Below are 17,285 nucleotides of genomic sequence, written 5' to 3'. Positions count from 1 at the left end.
ATTACTGCTGTAGTGCATAATTAGGCCTTGCATCAGACACACACATAAGTCTCTAGATACCTCAGAATTGTGCTACCAATACCTGTTCAATTATTTTCAATATTAAAAGATTAACATTTCTGTATTTAATTGGAATGAGAACTATAGCAAATTAATTACATAAGTCATTTTATTGGATAAGCATTTGTCTATAGAAATGCTGTTAACTCAAAAATCACGTCTGTTTTTTCTATAGCTTTACATTCTGTTTGTCCTTTTCATGTGTGTAAAGTGGATGTGAAATGCCACTAACTCAACATGACCATTTTGCATCCCTGTACATGGATGGCAGTAACTGCACACAGAACAAAGTAGTAAGGACAAATGCATAATTTTTTTAGTTATGTTACTAGCAACCACTTAATAATAAAGCATTTCAGAAATCCATGATGCTTGCCACTGTTTATATTGTTGGTGTTTTTTAATTTTACATTTTGAATTTCACTTGTCCTAGATATTTAAAAAATATCAGTGAAGTGAGTTTTTCTTCTGTTAATCATCAGCTTCATTTCCAGGTTCTCAGTGAACCAAATATTGCAGAAAAATAGAAGGGGTTCTTACAGAAAACCTTAGGAATACTAGGTTTTCTACCAGTATTAGGTTTTGGAAAAGTTTATCATTATGAATTCATGACTTTTGGCTTATAGTTAAGAAGATTTTGCCTATGGCTAGCAAGGGAGATTTCTATAAAACCTTTTTCACTCAGTGCAACTCATCAGAACCCTTTTTCAATGAATACATGCCCCTGGTACTCAATATGAATGGTATATAAGAGTAACTGTATATTACCAAAACTCACTTCTGTCTATTTGAGGTTAAAAATAATTTCTTAGTATTCATGTTCCCTAAAAATTTCTCAGAAAGGATCAGTGGACAGATCATCAGTTGGTATCAATGGGCACAGCTCCATTAAATTATCTGAACCAAAACGGTTATATGGAAATCACAATGGGAAAAACAGCATACTAAAACAAATTATTTGCAGTCCAGGCATCTTTTCAATTGCTTTCTAGTCACTTCCACTACATGGGATTTTAAAGTTAACCAGCATAATATTGCATTATTCAGCTATTCTTAAGCAACTTTGCATTAAACTAACTAGTGGGTTTAATATGTAGCAGAAAATATACTCAGATATATATCTTTGTGATTCCATTAGACCACAATATGCTATGAGCATCTATGATGTAAAATTTTGATGGCAAATAATTTTTAAGTATAAATTAACATAGAGAGCTTTTACCAAAATAGTTATGATGATATTAGTTATTCCAATCTATAATATCTTTTTAATATGTAAAAGAAAAACTGGAATGAAATCAGTTCACCATTAAAAATCACAGGAGAGTTTAGTATAAAGTGTGACAAAATTAGCATTAGTGTTTTGATAAATCCAGAAGCTATAAGAGTGCTAAATTAATATTTACAATTTACCTGCCAGCTTCAAACATTCATTAATTAAGAGCACACTGTATGTGATGCTGTAGATAAAACTGCAAGTTCAGGTTCCAAGAGAAATCCACAGCAATGGTAGTTTTCCAGAAATCCGCTAGGTGGAAGATATTTTCATAGTGACAATTTGTTCTGCCAGCACAGGCCATCACCTTATAATACAGTTTTATAAACCTATAATGCAGAGAGCTTTAAATGAAGCATTTGTTACAGGATTATGCCTGTTACAGATTAATGCAACTGTTATAACAAAAACAATTTATAAAACAAATTACAAGAACAAATGCTGGAGAATAAGGCCTGGTTCTTTTTTTCATATGGTCTTATTTTAATAATCTGAAGTAATCCTATTAAAGTCAGTAGAGCTAAACCGATGTAAGATTTGTGTAACTAAAAGAGAACTAAACTCATATTACAGGCAATCAACATAGCATTTAGCTGTTAAGACCAGTCACACGAGAAAGGAATTAAACATAGAAAAGCAGGGAAAGTAATTGAAAATTAAATTTGATCAAAAATGGAGAAGTGGTGAAACAAAGGTACAGAAAGACAAGTCAGGAAGGCTGGAACTATGGAGGAAGATGCTCTTGCCACAACAGTACTTCCACTGTATCCATCAATTATATATTTTTATCAAGTAAATCTTGCAATAATAGACTTCAGATAAAATTCTCATTTTGACTTTCCATCTTCTCTTTTCTAAATTTGCCTTAGGCAGGGTAAATTTAGATTTAGGGTTGGAATCCTTTCAAATATGTTTGAACTGTATTTGAAAAGCATAACTTAGAAAATCAGCTCTTGAACTTGTTCTATAATGGGGGGAGACAGAGGGAGAGGGAAGTTTGGGATTGATTTTTCTCCTGTGTCTGAGCTCTGCTTCCTAAAAGCTCTATCTTGTACCAGGGATTTAGAATCCTTAGTGACCCATTACCAGTGGAGCACAGGCATAGCAAACTAGTGCTCTGACATCCTGACTTCCAACAGACCCTCCATACTGAAGTAGATCCATAGCTTGACATATCTTCCTACAAGAGAATTTTTCTCATGATCAATTTCAGATCATTTCTGGCCCACTGGGTATATAGTAAATGGTGCAAAGGGCCAGACCAGGTAACAAAACTCTGTCTTTTTTGTGATCTGTGATACAATCTGAACATGGGGACTGAGTGCTAAACATTCAAATATGTAAACTCTTACCCCAGAGTTCACTAGCATGAATTGTCCAGTGGTTGCTGCTGTCTATGGTCTCATTTAAATCAGTAACCCTCACTCCCTGTACTTGATGGTAAAGGTTTCCTGTATCAAGTCCATAGTGAAGAATTCCTTACCAGTTTTTTGCCCCATTATTTTTGCCTTTTTTGCCCTTTAATTTTCTTATGAAAAAATTAAGACTATAAGTGATGTATTAAACTACAGTGATCGATAGAAGGACCCAGACCAAAAAACATCAGAAAACTAACATAGCTGGCAGAATAAATCAGAAAACTGTATTATTTTAAATGAAATTCTCATGATACTATCTTTATTTGTCTGATAACTAACAAGGTGATAGCTTACTTACAGAACCAAATGATAATTCAGCAATCTAGCTAATAAATTATTCTGATTTATTGCATATGAGATGCTTTCAGATGCTCAGCTATTCTGTAGTTTTAAAACTTACAACATTTCTCCAGTCTCCAGTCACAGCAGACTACATCATTTAATTGTTACATTTTCAAATAAGCATCTTTTTGCTTTCTCCTATGCTGCCCATTATGATATAGGAAGAACTCCCTAGGAACATCTACACAGCTACTTCCTTTAACTCTATCCTTTATAGTTCTTTGCTGTGCTGGTTAGGCTGCTGCTATGCTGAAACTTCTGCTGGTCATGTTGACTATAGCAACTCATTGTTTCCTTGTCTATCAGTATATACCTGGGCTAGGTATTGCACATAAACTGGTATAAGTGATTGGAACCGGTTCAGCTCTAGCCAACCTCTCTCTTTTGGCATTCCATAAGAACACACATATTTCCTTCTATACTTTTTCTATCCGTCACCACGTCAGTGGGAATACAATTTCCATAGATAGAATAACCAGCAGTAGCACAGCCTGAAATGCTGCCACTTTTCTGGCAGAGGACAGTGTCCTTCCAGACCATAACCAAAGTATTTACTGTAGACTTGCTGTCACCTTTTCCCATTCTGTATTACCTTTTCCTTCAGCATCCATTGGTATCCCTAGCACACTGATTTTTCTCTCTCTCATTTGAAGGCCCAATTTTCCAAGTTCCTCCAGTTCCCCATTCCCATTATGGTGCTTTTTGTCTATTTAGTTTAGCCTCCATCGCTTCTCCATACTCTGATGTATGCTTTAGCACCCTTTCCTTTGAAAACCTCTCTCTAACTACTACATTTATATTATCCATGTATAGTACACATTTTACCTCACCCCTCCTGGTATCTTTACTCATGACCTTGTCTTTTCTTATGGTTTGTGCTAATGGTTCCATGCTGCACACAAATAGTACAGGCACCCTTCTTTCACTCTTGTATGGATATTAAAGACCCTGCTTAGGTGCCCATTAATTTGAACTTGACTCTCTGCTTCTCTATACAAAGCCTTATCCAACATATACATTTCTCTGGGAACTCCATTTTTCCTAGCATCTCTCATATGTAATCATGATCCACTCTGTCATATGCTTTTTCTAAATCTAGGTTTACTTTAACTGTGTTTGATTTCTTCTCTTGGATGTGGGACAGTGCATCTCTGATCACTCTGATTGCTTTGGAGATCCTTCTACCTGGTACTATGCATATTTGGTCTTCGTAGAGGTTTTTCTTCATCTTGAAAGCCAGCGTCTTGGCCACTAACTTATAGTCCATATTAAGGAGCATAATAGGTCTCCTGGGGGATCTTTACATGTGTTCTAGGGAGTGGGGAAGTGCTTTAATTAGAGTGGCTCTGAGAGCTGCTCTAATTAAAAGTGCCCACAGTATCTCATATATTCACCATCCTGCATTTCAAAATGGTGGTGGGGGTGCTTAACTAAAGCTCATTGAATGCCATTCTGAATTGTGGGGACACTGAACACATGAGATGCAGAAGCTGTTGAAGCATGCTAATTAGCACACCCCAGAAGACTTGATTGATTGAGTCTGCTCTGATGCACTGTAATTAAAGTGCATCAAAGCAGCATCTTGGTATGTGTACAGGCACCCCAGTTTTTCAAGAGTTCCTTCTCCCCTTTCTTGAAGAGCAAGATCACAGTGCCTCTTGTAAAATATTTCCTGGCCTCTCCTGTTTCTGCTATTTCCTCAGACACTTCCACTGCATCTTTCTCTACCCGTGCCCAAAACTTCTCATAAAATTCCATAGGCAGTCTATCTGCTCCTGGTGACTTCCCTCTTTTAAAGGTTTTTAAACACTACTCCACTTCCTTGAGGCTTATCCTTTCCTCCATCTTCTTCACTTCCTCCTCTGCTACTTTCTCTTCAATCTCTTCCAAGTGTAACCCAGGTACACCCAAGGGTGTGCCCTATTCTCAATTGGATGGGATGGGTAGGCAGGAGGGGGTGCTATGAGAGGATTGCCAGAATTTTGAGCAGATCCCTCTTTCCTCTATAGAGTTAGCCCAAGCCCAAAGTTCTTAACTATATACATTATCATAAAACTAAATATCATATACATATATTTATGCAGTGAACATTAACCAATCACCAAGGTCAAACCCTAAATAACACTGTTTACCCATCACAATAAAACAATTTCAGCACATCAATACAACATCACAATACAACATTTCAGTTACAACATATAAGGCACAAACAGGAACAATCTTAATAACACCTATTCCTTAATATAGTCCCTGACCCATGGCAAGAGATAGTCCTCCTTCTAATGGGGTCCCTTGGGGGATGTCCAGGGAGCACCAGGGGCCCTTCCCTTTAGGGTCTTGGCTAGGTGGGGGACTGCTCACCTAGCCCCTTCTCTGGGGTTGCCCGCTCCAAATGTCTTTCCCCTGTGGGACCCAAGGGCCCAATGACTCACGCTCCCTCAGGTGACGGTGGTCAGGGCACAGCTTAATGGGGTCTCCTCTGCTGGAACGCCTCTCCAGGCCTCTCCCACATTGCTGGGCTCCTCTCCACCCTGTGCCGCACTCTGGGCACCGAGGGCTCAGCTCCTTTTAGCTGCTGCATCACTGCTGCTGGCTCCTGGGTGCTGGGCCTCACGCTGCAGCACTACTATTTCCCCGTGCCCTGGCTTGGCACTGAGGACTCTTTTAGCACAGGCTGGGCCCTTTAGGCTCTGGCCATCTGTCCTTACGCTGGGTGGCTAAGCCAAACAGCCTCCGTGTCTCCCTGGCTCTGCTCCCTTGTGAGCCGCCCTGCACACGGTGGCCTATTGGCCCTCTGGGGTTGCAGGCTTGAGCCTCCACTTGCAGCTCCCAAAGCCTGGGCTCTGTGCACCGAACCATGCACCGTAATAGGCCTGAGCGGTGTCACACCACTCCCAGGGCACTGTCCCCGTGTGCCATCAACAGCCCGAGCAGTCTCGCAATGCTTCCAAGGCTGCTCCTCCAGTGGCAGTTTCAGGAGCCTTGGGCCTATTGCCTGCTGAGGGAGAGCTCCCCAGCTTTTCTTGGCTCCTCTCTTCTTGAGTCCCTTGCCACATCTGCCCCTCATGCTGGGCATACAACTCCTTTTATACACTCTAGGGCTCTGTCCCTGAAGTCTTCCCAACCTGACAGTTTACAGTCTTCAATCAGGTCCAGGGGAGCTCTTCTCCCCCCTCTCCTCAGGAAAGGGGCATGACTTTATTTCTCCTGCTGCCTCCTGATTGGTGGATGGGGTCCACTAATCAAAACAGCAGGCTCTCAAGCCTGGGACTCAAACCAAGCTCTGAAAGGTAAGCCTACTACACAAGAATTCTTACATCTTCTTCCTGTCTGTTTCCTTCCTCTGGTATAGCTCTTCGTAAAATCTTCTCATTGTTTCCAACACCTCCTCTTGCTCTTCCACCCGGGTGTGGGGGCCAAGGGGGATCCGGGAAAGGGTTGGCTGGGTTGTGGCCACAAACCTAGAACGTACAGATGGGTACTTTCGACCGCTGGAGTAGAATTAGGCACAAACGCGTACTGGTTCAATTTACTTACACTGTCAAGATGTACAGCGTAGGAAGAAAGTTAACTTCAAACTTCAGTTACAGTTTAACCGAGGAGCTCTTATTCGACGAGATATCTTTGATATGAGCATGCAGAACACGGGGGGTACGTCTGGGTCAGTCGGTGACGGGGAGTCGTCACCGGTTGATCAGTCCGCCACGTTAACTCCGAGATGGGCGCAGACTTGGGTTTCCACCAAGTCTCCAACTTGGGCGGAAACTGCTCCAACCTTTTATACGGCTAGCAAGCCAATTGCTAGTCGCCACGTAGGAATAATTTAGAACCGGCCAATAGTAATGTGTGAATTTGCATATGAGCGGCGGGAACCTTTCCACGCCGGGGGTCTCCACCGTGCCGAGAAATTCCCTCGTACAAAATCTCACTGTGCCTTGTGCTAGAAAGTTCCACTGTGCTGAGGCACTCAACCACTAGGCTCTGACACCGGGCATCACCTTCTTTCCACGCTGCTTTAAGCTCTCCTTTTGCTGCTGTCACTGACGGAAAGTATTGGGGCCACTCTGTTTTCTCCCACCCAGGGTGCTTGTGTTAAGAACATTTTCTCTCTCATCTTTCTTTTAAACCAGGTTTCTAACTCTTGCCTTGTTTCTTTTAGCTCTTCTCATACGTGTCTTCCTTCTGCAGCTTCCTTTAGCAGTTCCTGCATTTTTTTTTCCAGCTCTCTTAGATCTTTCGTTGTTTTCCCCATGCATCTTCAGCCTTCCTTCCTGAAGAAGTCTCCAGTCTGTTTCTTCACCATCATCCACCATTCTCTGGTAGTCGCAAAATATTTCTTCAGTGTTTGCCACCCATCATACTGTCTCATGTACACTTGACATATCTCTTCATCCTGTAATAGCTGCACATTTAACTTCCACAGTCTCACCCAGGGGGCTCTTACCCAGATTCATTTCTACCTTCATCATCTGGTGATCACTAAAAGCCACATGTATTGTTTCTTTCTTCCTCATCCCTATTTCTTTTGAAACAAGCACAAAGTCCATTTTTGATTGTTTCTTTCCACTGGGGTCTGTTTTAGTGAAAAATTTCTCCCCTGCCCACATATCTCTAGCGACTCTTCTTTTATTATGTTTGTTAACAGTCTGGATGAGCTGTCTAAAGCTCCATTTCCTCCTTCCCCTGTTCTGTCACCCACTTCAATTATACAATTGAAAATTCCTGCTATTATGCAGTCTCCTTCTGGCTATGTAAACCATTAGATTTTTAAGCAGTGCTTTGCTTCCTTCTCTCTATGGTGGTACATATACACTGGAAATTTCTAAGTCTGTTCCCCTGACTGATAGTATCATTTGTTGTAATCTGCCACTGATGACTTCTACCTTTTTTCTCTCAGCTCTGGGTTCTTAAATAATACTGCTATCCCTGACACTTTCTTCTCATTTATCCCTGGTCACTGGGATGGTCCCCATCTCCACCTTTTCTCAAAGTGTTAATAATCCCTCTCATCTAGTATACCACATTCTTATAAGTGGATTATATTTGCTCTTAAACGGTTCAACACTGGTTCAATCTATTCCCATCTTTTCCTTGTTAAGACACTCCTGACATTAAGTGAAACTATTGTCAATGCCATTTATTAGGGCTGTGTGAAGCTTTGGGTGCTGATTCAATTTGGAGAACATTCAGCCCAGTTCCGTGGCCAAATCTCCAAATCTGAATTGAATCAGGGGACCCCTGCCAGACCCCATCCCCTGCCCGTTCTCCCAGCATGCCCCCACCATGGCTTCCCTGCCCAGCCCCAGCTCCTAGTTGTTAAAAAAAAAAAACCCCTACTCACTGGGTGGTGCCCGGTATGGGGGGCAATCTCTGCTTTCCCCCACTGCCCCATGCTGCATGGGGAGCTCTGCTATGAGCCCCTCGACCCCCGCCCGCTGTCCCAGCCCCCCATGGCTGCCCTGCCTGCCCCAGCTCCCAGCCCTTTAAAAAAAAACTAAAATAAAAACCCCAACTCACCAGCAGCTGCAGCAGTCTCAGCTATTCTGGGGGCTCATGGAAGAGCCCCCCATGCAGTGCGGGGCAGTGTGGGGGGGCAGCAGGGATTGCTCCCCTCCCACCAGGCAGGAGCCAGTGAGTCCAGGGTTTGTTTCTTTGTTTTTAAGGGCCGGGAGCTGGGGCAGGCAGGATAACCATGGGGGGCTGGGACAGTGGTCAGGGAGGGGCGGGCTCATGGCAGAGCCCCCCATGCCGTGGAAGGCAGCGGGAATCACCCCCCGCCAGGCAGGAGCCAGTGAGTGGGGGCTTTTTTTTTCAAAGAGCCAGGATTTGGGGCCAGGCAAGGTAGCCATTGAGTGGACAGGGGACAGGGCCTGCATGATTTGGAGATTTGGCTGATTTGGCAGCAGCTGAATCTCCGAATCAGATTCAGCCGAATCGATTCAGAACTGTGATTCAAATCACTGAATCAAATCACTGTCCCCTGAATCGGCCGAATCCGAAGCAAATACTAGCCACTTCACACAGGCCTACCATTTATGCTTGTTTTAAAATGAGTGCACCTGTCCCTTTGAGGTTTATTTGTGTTACTGTTTGGGGTGGTTGACTCCTCCCCCTTCCTCACATGTAGCCTTTGCAAGCTGCCAAATCACTTTCACACTTAGAAAGGCTTTCATATTTCTGCCTCCCTACCACTTCCCGCCTTCTCGTCTCCACTCTGGGTATTAACAGCAGGAAACTGCTCTCTGGCTCTTCTTCTGATTCACCTCCCTCATTATCAGGTTTCTTCTTCTTGGTCTTTAGCCCCTGCATTTCTATCTTTTCCCAGCCTGTCTCTTTGGTTCTTTCTCTTGCTCCATCTCTACTTCTGTTGTCTGTAGGGTGTCTTCTTTCTTCCCCACCCCGACCCTCATTTCTGAGCTGTTTGCTGTTCTTGCTTTCACTTCCATTCAGTATCCTACCTCCTCCTGAGCTACCTCAATCACAGAAACTTTACCCCCTTCCTTTTCTGTTCCACCATCTTGCAGGGTTTCTTCTATCATTTCTACCTCAGTGTTCAACCCCTCCTCTCCTCTGTTCTCCTCCTCCTGGTTTTATTGTCTCTCAGGGGTCCTGACTATAATTTGCAAAGGCTTAGGGGCATCTGCAATACAAGTGTCCCTCTCTCTTAAAAATAGTGCATTTTAGGGACTTCTGGCACTCTGCTGTTCTATGCCCCATCTCTTCACATCTGTAGCATGCTGTGAGGGGACAGTGTGCAGACAGGTGCCCCACCTTTCCGCATTTGCTGCACAGTTTTGGTTGCCCATGGTACATTATAAAACCCTGGTGTATCCCAAGCTGGATCACTGATGAAAGGTTCAGCACCCCACCTGGACTCCACTCATCTGCTTGTAATACTACTCATGCCCTCCACGACCTTGTCCAGATAGCATAATTGTCCCTTACTTTCTCTACTGACATGACCTGTGGATGTACATTTCTACCCATCTTTCTGTTTTCTACCTCTCGTAAATCCACGTATATTCAAACTATAATGATTCTTTCTCTTGACTTTTCCCCTTCTATGAACTGTTATCCCTCTTATTTCCTCCCTCTAACCTTTCTCTGCATATTTCATCCAAAAGTTCTCATACCCTTCTCCATCCCAGTAAGTGAATTCCCAAGGCTTTCAGTTCAGGAACGTATCAGTCTGATAAGATGCTCTGCCTGCATATTCAAAATCTCAGACAGTATGTTCTCCAGGAAATCCCATCTGTTCATTATCGATTCTTACTGCCTCCTGTCACTGGTTAAAGTTGCCTTTATATACAGCCTCTGCACTTCACCAGCTTCTTTTGGTACCTCTTACATGTTTGCCCACTGTGACACTCCCAGTGGGCTGGTCTCCCATTGTGCTCCTGCCATCCTCTGCTTCTCACCTAATGTACCTTGTCCTGCTGCTCCCACTCTGTCTGCTGATCTCCTCTGCTCCTGTCTTTCTTGTAGCCACATCACTCTCATCATTGCTGCCTCCATCATTGCTCCCGCTGTCACCTTCTTTTTTCCTTTCTTTTCCACCTTCATCCACTCTGCATCTGTTTCCAGATCTTCTTTTCCACTCTTCAACTTTTTTTCTACCTCATGCTTACTTGCCACCACTGCCATTGTTTTGAGCTTTGGGTCTCCCTCCACTTCTTTCATTCCAATGCTCTGTTGATCCCTTTCTCTGCTTTTAAGGCACACAGCAGGCTTTCAATGCTAATGGGACCCTACCACAAGGCTAGGTTAGTGCAGCCCACCCAAATAAGGCATATAGTAGTGCCCATTAATTGCAGTCCCCTTCACCATTGACTCTTTTTCATGAGCCGCTACACTGAATACATTTCATTTTCCTCTTCACTCCCACAAATTACCTATCCTTTACAGTTACAGTGATTTCTGTTTCTTTATGAGCCTTAAATGTCTGGTAAACATTACCAAAAGGGCCCTAAACCATTCACCCAGAATCTCTCTGTCATCCCCTGTCTCAGCCTGTTGCATATGATTACTGTGGCTCCACCCTCCATGAGGTGCAGCCAGATTAGTTTGCCTTGTATCTCATTTGCAGATACATTTTTGGAGGATCTTAGGACTTGCGATAAGAACACCTGGTTCAAGTCATGAGTGGGGGCTAATTAACACGTGGCTTCTTTTGTGGGGTGTATCTATATTACTGCTATAGCAGTGGGAAAGGAACAACTTCAAGGCAAACCTCCAATAAATATCTAAAAAATTATAGCAAATAGAATAGAATCTAGTTATTGGGGGGTGGTCTTATATTCAAGTAAATATGGTCTACACATGCGCCAGGCTGCACAGTTGTTACTGCACAGTCATTTAGTACTTGCTTAAGCAAGTACTAAATAACTGTGCAGTCCAGACACCACATGGGTCTTTTCCCATGCTACTGCACAGTAGCGTCAGCATCACTGTTCATGCCTGCCAGTGCTACATCACCATAGCAATGAGCTATGGCAATGTAGCATCTTGTGTAGGTGCTCCCACTGTCATCTTAGCCTGAAGACTAAGTTACCAAGAAGTGGGAGGAGGCCAAAGTAGTCACCTGCCTTCTTTCAGCGGCTTTTTGGGGGCTTGAGAAGGATGGAATAGGATCACAGACACCCAATAGGTAAAGTAGGATCTGGTCCTTCGGGTCCTTGCAGAGCAAAGCATGAAGGCTAATTACAGGAAGTTGGAGATACAGTTACCTGGTATTACTTCAGTAACACAAAGTAACTGCAAAGCACAAAGTGAGCCTCTACATCTGTACCCCATGAATTTCTCTTTGCATACTGTTTTTTTTCAATTCTGCCTTCCAAATTCCAACACACATGCACGTAAGCACACACCTAAGTTTCCTATTTTCATCCCTTCCTTCCCATCCCAATTGAATAGACAGAGTACAAAAAGTAATATTTGAAAATAAATATTTGGAATTAATTTTCCTTTTATTTGTTTTACAGTACTCTTGATAACTGGAAGGAGTGGAAAGAAAATGATCCACTTCAAATTTTTCTGCAAAATAGTCTCTGTTTCCCAGTGGGAGCAAAGTCAAGGTGCTCCCTGGGAAGATGGTGCTGTCTACGCTGTCAAGATGTAGCAAAGAACACTGTGAACAATAGGTGAAGGGAGATAGTAGCCATTCTTGCTAAGTACAGCGTGTAGTCTAGGTATACTTGAAAACAATAGGAAATGGTGGACATTTTGAAAGGGGGAAGTTATTCATGATTTTCACTAAAATAGTACTCCCCCCATCCCCAGCCTTTGATAAAAAGAAAGCTTTCATTTATGAGAAATGATGAAAAAATTGACCATTAATTGAGGGCAGGGGAGCTTCAGTGCTCAAAATTTCAGTGAGTTTTAATGTGTGAGAAGCCTTAAGAGTCTATGTTGTTTTGTTACTCAGATAATTATGGAAAAATAAAAGGTTTGATGCAGGATGTGAATTGATGCAGGAAATGAACAGCATTCCTATTCATAAGTGAGGGGGTGGATTCCAACCTCAAAAAATGCAAGGCGTTGAAATTCACAGCACCAGTTATTGTTTAAGTTTGCTTACTTTCTACACATAGTAGGCAAAATTCTGCTGTCATTTTTACCTGTTCAACTCCTGCAGGTGCACTTTACAGCCTCATAGCTTAAGTATTTACGGTATAATAATCTTAGTATTTGTACTATTCAGAGTATTTCCTATAGTGAGTATAAAGAAATAAGTATTACAAATATTAAGGTAATCTATGTATTTATCATAGCAAAAACTGGCATTGTGGGATAGTTCAACACACTATCTATGTGTACGTGTCAGGATTTCTGTTCTTTTAAAAAGAAATTTAAAAAATGAAAATAGTTTTAGCTGTTCCCCAAATACATTTTTCTATTATTCTTCTCCTTTTCTAGCCTCTGCTCCTTTGTTTTTATTTTATGTTTCCATCTACTCGTTCTTTTGTTCAAAGGTTCACTGTCCACAGTTATTGTTTTCCACAGTAATTCAGTCCCTGCTTATGCTGCTGTCTAATGAAGAATACAGTGCTAATTATTTTGGGAAGGAAGTTTCAGCTAAAATGATTCTGAGAAAAGGTCAAGAGAAAATATGTCATTATTTCCCATTTTAAAAATATGTTCTGGATGTTTTCTTGTGAAACTCGAAAATCTTTATGGTTTGAAATAGGAACTAGAAATTAGATCAAGTTATAAGCCTCTGAAAAATATCAGTTTGCACCTTTGTTACTAGAGATTTCTTCTGTACTGAGTGTACTGCCTCCCCAGATAGCTCCAGTGTACAGAGTGGACTGTACCTGGACAATCCCCAGAGAGCAACTAAGCATGCACCATCTGCAGGGGCTGAGCAGGACTTTCCCTGCAATTATAGCACCCTTCTATGAGATGTGTTTATTGTGTCACCAGGCACTGGATTTAAGAGTAGGGCATGTGCCTTTTCTATATTGTCAGTGCTCCTTGTGCACCTAGGCAGCATAAAATGAGGAAGTGGCCAAACTTAAATTCAGAGGGAGTGAGGAGTGGATGAAGGGGGTTAGGAGCAGGTGCCAAGACATGGGAACAGAGGCAGGAGGAGACTACAATAGAAAATGAGAAGGTGCAGAATTTAAAAAAGTGATTGAGGCAGGAGCTGACAATTGTAGGTTAGGACAGAGGTGGGGATACTGAATTTACAGAACTGGGAGCAGTGTAGCTGTGTTAGCATGGCACTATTCCTGAACTAATTAGCTCTGTTCAACCAAGTGCTCTAACCACTAAGACAGATTTGTGCACCTTCTTTCGCTCACTGTCTCCCTGACCCAGTGTTGCTCCTATTGAAACCATCCAGGCAAGAGTGCAAAAGTAACTGGGCCACAGAATAGGTACATGAATTTAGCCTAGTGTTCAAGATATTCACCTGGGAGGAATAAGCTCTGGCTTCCATTCCTAGCTATCAGGACAGTATTTTTTTAAATATATAGTTTATTCAATTACTGTGTGATGCATAAATAGTCCGTGGGGTAAAGAACAGAATCCCAGGCACCCCACTTTCAGCCTTAGCAGCTAGGCAAGGGATTCATGATGTCTCTTAGTATTCTTTTCTCTTCCCCAGTGAATTTTATTTCTGCTACACACTCCTGGAATAACCTGGTGGTTAGGTCATTCCCTTGTTGGGTAGTAGAGATGGATTTTAATCTTCTCAGGCAGAGATAAGAATTGAACCTAAGTCTCTTACTTTGTGGCTAAATGCTGCAATCGCTTAGCAGTTACATAAAAAGAAATGGTGGTAGCAGCACCATCTCCTCCTGCCACCACATTTTAAGAGAAAACAATGATCTCTACTTAGTTCTCTGAAAGAAAGAGCACAGACACACAGCTTCGGGAGGGGATTCCAGACTGCGTATTCTGAATGGACAAATTCTGAGTGCCTACTCTCCAGAGCAAGGGCCTGATTAGACTCGCTTCTATATGTACTTGGTGTTTTCTATTCCTCATGCCAGACAGCTGCATACTAAGGCTGGGAACAGATGTTGCATTTGTCCAGTTGTGCCTGTGCTTGTCCCAGACCAGAAAAGTCCCACGATTGGCATGTACGCACACATCACCTTTCTAGTCAAGGTTTAGCAAGCAGCTGAATGCACTGAAGCTTTTCTACCATTGATTCAAAGATGCAGTCCTGAGACAATCATTTAGACACACTTTGCAGTGCCCTGGGACAAACTGTTAGCACTTCTTATTCCCTGAACCTTTTTAGGGTTTGTTCCAGGACAACAGACATGGACATCTGAACAATAGCACTTTGTCCCAAGGATAAAATGGTTTCTCTCAGAACAAATATGACATTTGTTTGTAGCCCACGTATGCAGCCATTAGGTACCCTGGTCATTGTACTGCCCTTAGTGCACTTGTATGGGGAACTGAGATGCCTCACTCAGGCCACATCTACACAAGATGCGTACTGCACGGTAGCTCATTACTACTGCGCAGTAGCTTGTTAGTACTGTACAGTAGCACCACAGGGCATAAACCGTGATGTGACACTACTGTACAGCAGTCAACATCATCGCAAAGCCATGCGGAGATGCTACTGTGCAGTAACGCTGGTTACTGCACAGTCATTTAGTACTTGGTTATACAAGTACTAAATGACTGTGCAGTAAGAACTGCAGTCAGTGCCTCATGTAGATGTGGCCTCAGTGTTTTAGATTTCTCTTTCAGACTAAGCCCCTCAAAGTTAAGTATTAATTTTTAGGAATTAAGTCCTTATTGAATCTGGCCCCAAGATACCACAACTAGAGCACCACAGGAAAGTCCATGAGGAAATTGATGTCTGATTTGCATGGTGTGCACAGGGCTACACAATGATGAAAATAAAAAGAAATACTGAATAGCAGTCCAGTCAGCAAGGACCATCCCTCTTGGGCCCTGAAGTCTGGTCTATAGTGTTCAGTGTACAGTACCAGTGTTCTGCTGACAACTTGAGTTTTGGTGGGAACAGTTTGCATGGGTCCACGTGTGTTCTTTCTGCTAACGATGTTACACCACCTCCCCCAAGTGGCAGAAGCCCCCTGCTGCTGTATGGCATGCATGGACATTCCCATCATTCTGGCAATCTTAGCAGTCCCAGAGACACTCTCGCGTTCTTTCATAGGAACTTTCTGTACATAGACTTGAATGCTACTGGTGGAAATTCAAACTGACAGAAGGCCACTCCCCCTTAAAAGTTGCCTGCCATTTTCTGAACTTGGTGCCAGCACACACATCTGAACAATCCTGCAAGAATCTCTTCCAGTCACAAAAAGATGCCTGCAAAGTCCCAAGATATGCATGGATCAGGAGGGAGGTGTTCAAACTCCTCACTGTTTGAGCTGAGGGGGGTTATTCAGCCCAGCGCTGGGGCAAGGAGATAAACATCTCCATTTATGATGTAACCGCAGAGGGAATGTAAGCCTGGAAATATGATCAGAACAGCAGCCAGAACCTATACCCACCTCCCCTGTACTCACTGTCATGTATCACATGAGTAGCACAACTCATCTGTAGGGCACTCTGTCTTTGTAAACCTCCAAGGATACGGGCCTGTAGGAGGTTTGGTTCAGAGCACTCTTCTCATTTGCCTCTGTCCTGTTTTGAACTGACTGTTCTGTGTTTTTGGTGCTTGCTTCATGTTTTGATGGTAGCTTTTTGCTGTTTATTGCATTCTCCATTAAAGCACTTTACAGAACTTGTCCACCTTAACAAAAGCTCATTTTGCTATCTTTGTTTCACGTTGTGAGTGCAGTGTTAGCCAGCTCTTCCACCATACACCAGTACCCTGTAAAAAGTCCAGATGTACACTCCTCCCAAGCCTCTATCAGAAGGATGCTCTGAAATGCTTTTTCAGGGCCTCATACAGCCTCACAGCACCATGTAGTGCTTTGCTTATGGCCTTAATGTCAGGCTGCCCTGGAAGAATGGCTCCACAGCTTGATGAGCTAGCAGGCCCAGCTGAATTCTGGCAAGCTACTGCTGATGCAGCCTTATTGGCTTAGCCTTTGTGTTTAAGAAACAAACCACCCTGACAGCTGACCTCTGCTGTAAAACATACCATGCTTCCAACCTGCAAATAGCTCTTAACTTGTGCATATTGCCTTGCCTTGCCTTGCCTTGCCTTTTTTTGCTCTTGTCCTGCTCTCTTGACCTTTGACTTCTGATTCCTGGGTTTTGACTCTGGTTTCTTTCTGGCTCCATCCCTTACTCTTGACCTTTGCCTGGATATTCCAGCTGTAGACCTTTGGCATGTGACCTTGACTTTGCATCTTAGAGCTGCCTCCTACTTTCATCCTCATGCCTGGCCATGGCAGCATAGCAGTCAGCCCAGCAAACAGTTCAAGAAAAGTGGCCATGCAAATGTGAAAGTTCTGTGGCCACCACTGGTGGCCCCTCACATATCTGCAGAGTGGTTTGATCTCACCACTCTGTGCTTATCTCCTAGGTGTTCAGTGCTCCACAGTACTCAAGTATTCCACAGATACTTGCATACATCAGCAGTTCCCAGCCTTCAACAGCAGGGTTTACCTTTTGTCCACTTCACATTCCATATCCAGGGATACCCAGGGTTTCTGTTAAGTGCTACTTTCTTCCAGGAGCTCCAGACATGTAGGCCTGGAATGGTTTCTGTCAAGGAAGGACTTGGTCGCATCTAAAAAAATGTT

General features: G+C 43.0%; 1 protein-coding gene across 1 annotated transcript in view; it reads right to left on the bottom strand.

Annotated features, from left to right (window-relative positions):
* The window catches only part of MBIP (MAP3K12 binding inhibitory protein 1), an 85,883-nt gene extending 75,143 nt beyond the window's left edge, over nt 1–10,740 (bottom strand). Inside the window, exon 1 of the mRNA XM_025201789.1 lies at nt 10,524–10,740. Within this exon, the coding sequence (XP_025057574.1) occupies nt 10,524–10,740 (217 nt within the window). The remainder of the gene's footprint in view (nt 1–10,523) is intronic.
* Between the last annotated feature and the right edge of the window lie 6,545 nt (nt 10,741–17,285).

This window comes from Alligator sinensis, unplaced genomic scaffold, assembly GCF_000455745.1.
Source record: "Alligator sinensis unplaced genomic scaffold, ASM45574v1 scaffold280_1, whole genome shotgun sequence".
NCBI classification, from domain to species: domain Eukaryota; kingdom Metazoa; phylum Chordata; order Crocodylia; family Alligatoridae; genus Alligator; species Alligator sinensis.
The sequence above is the reverse complement of the archived record's forward strand: the minus strand, read 5'-3'. Positions and strand labels throughout refer to the sequence as shown.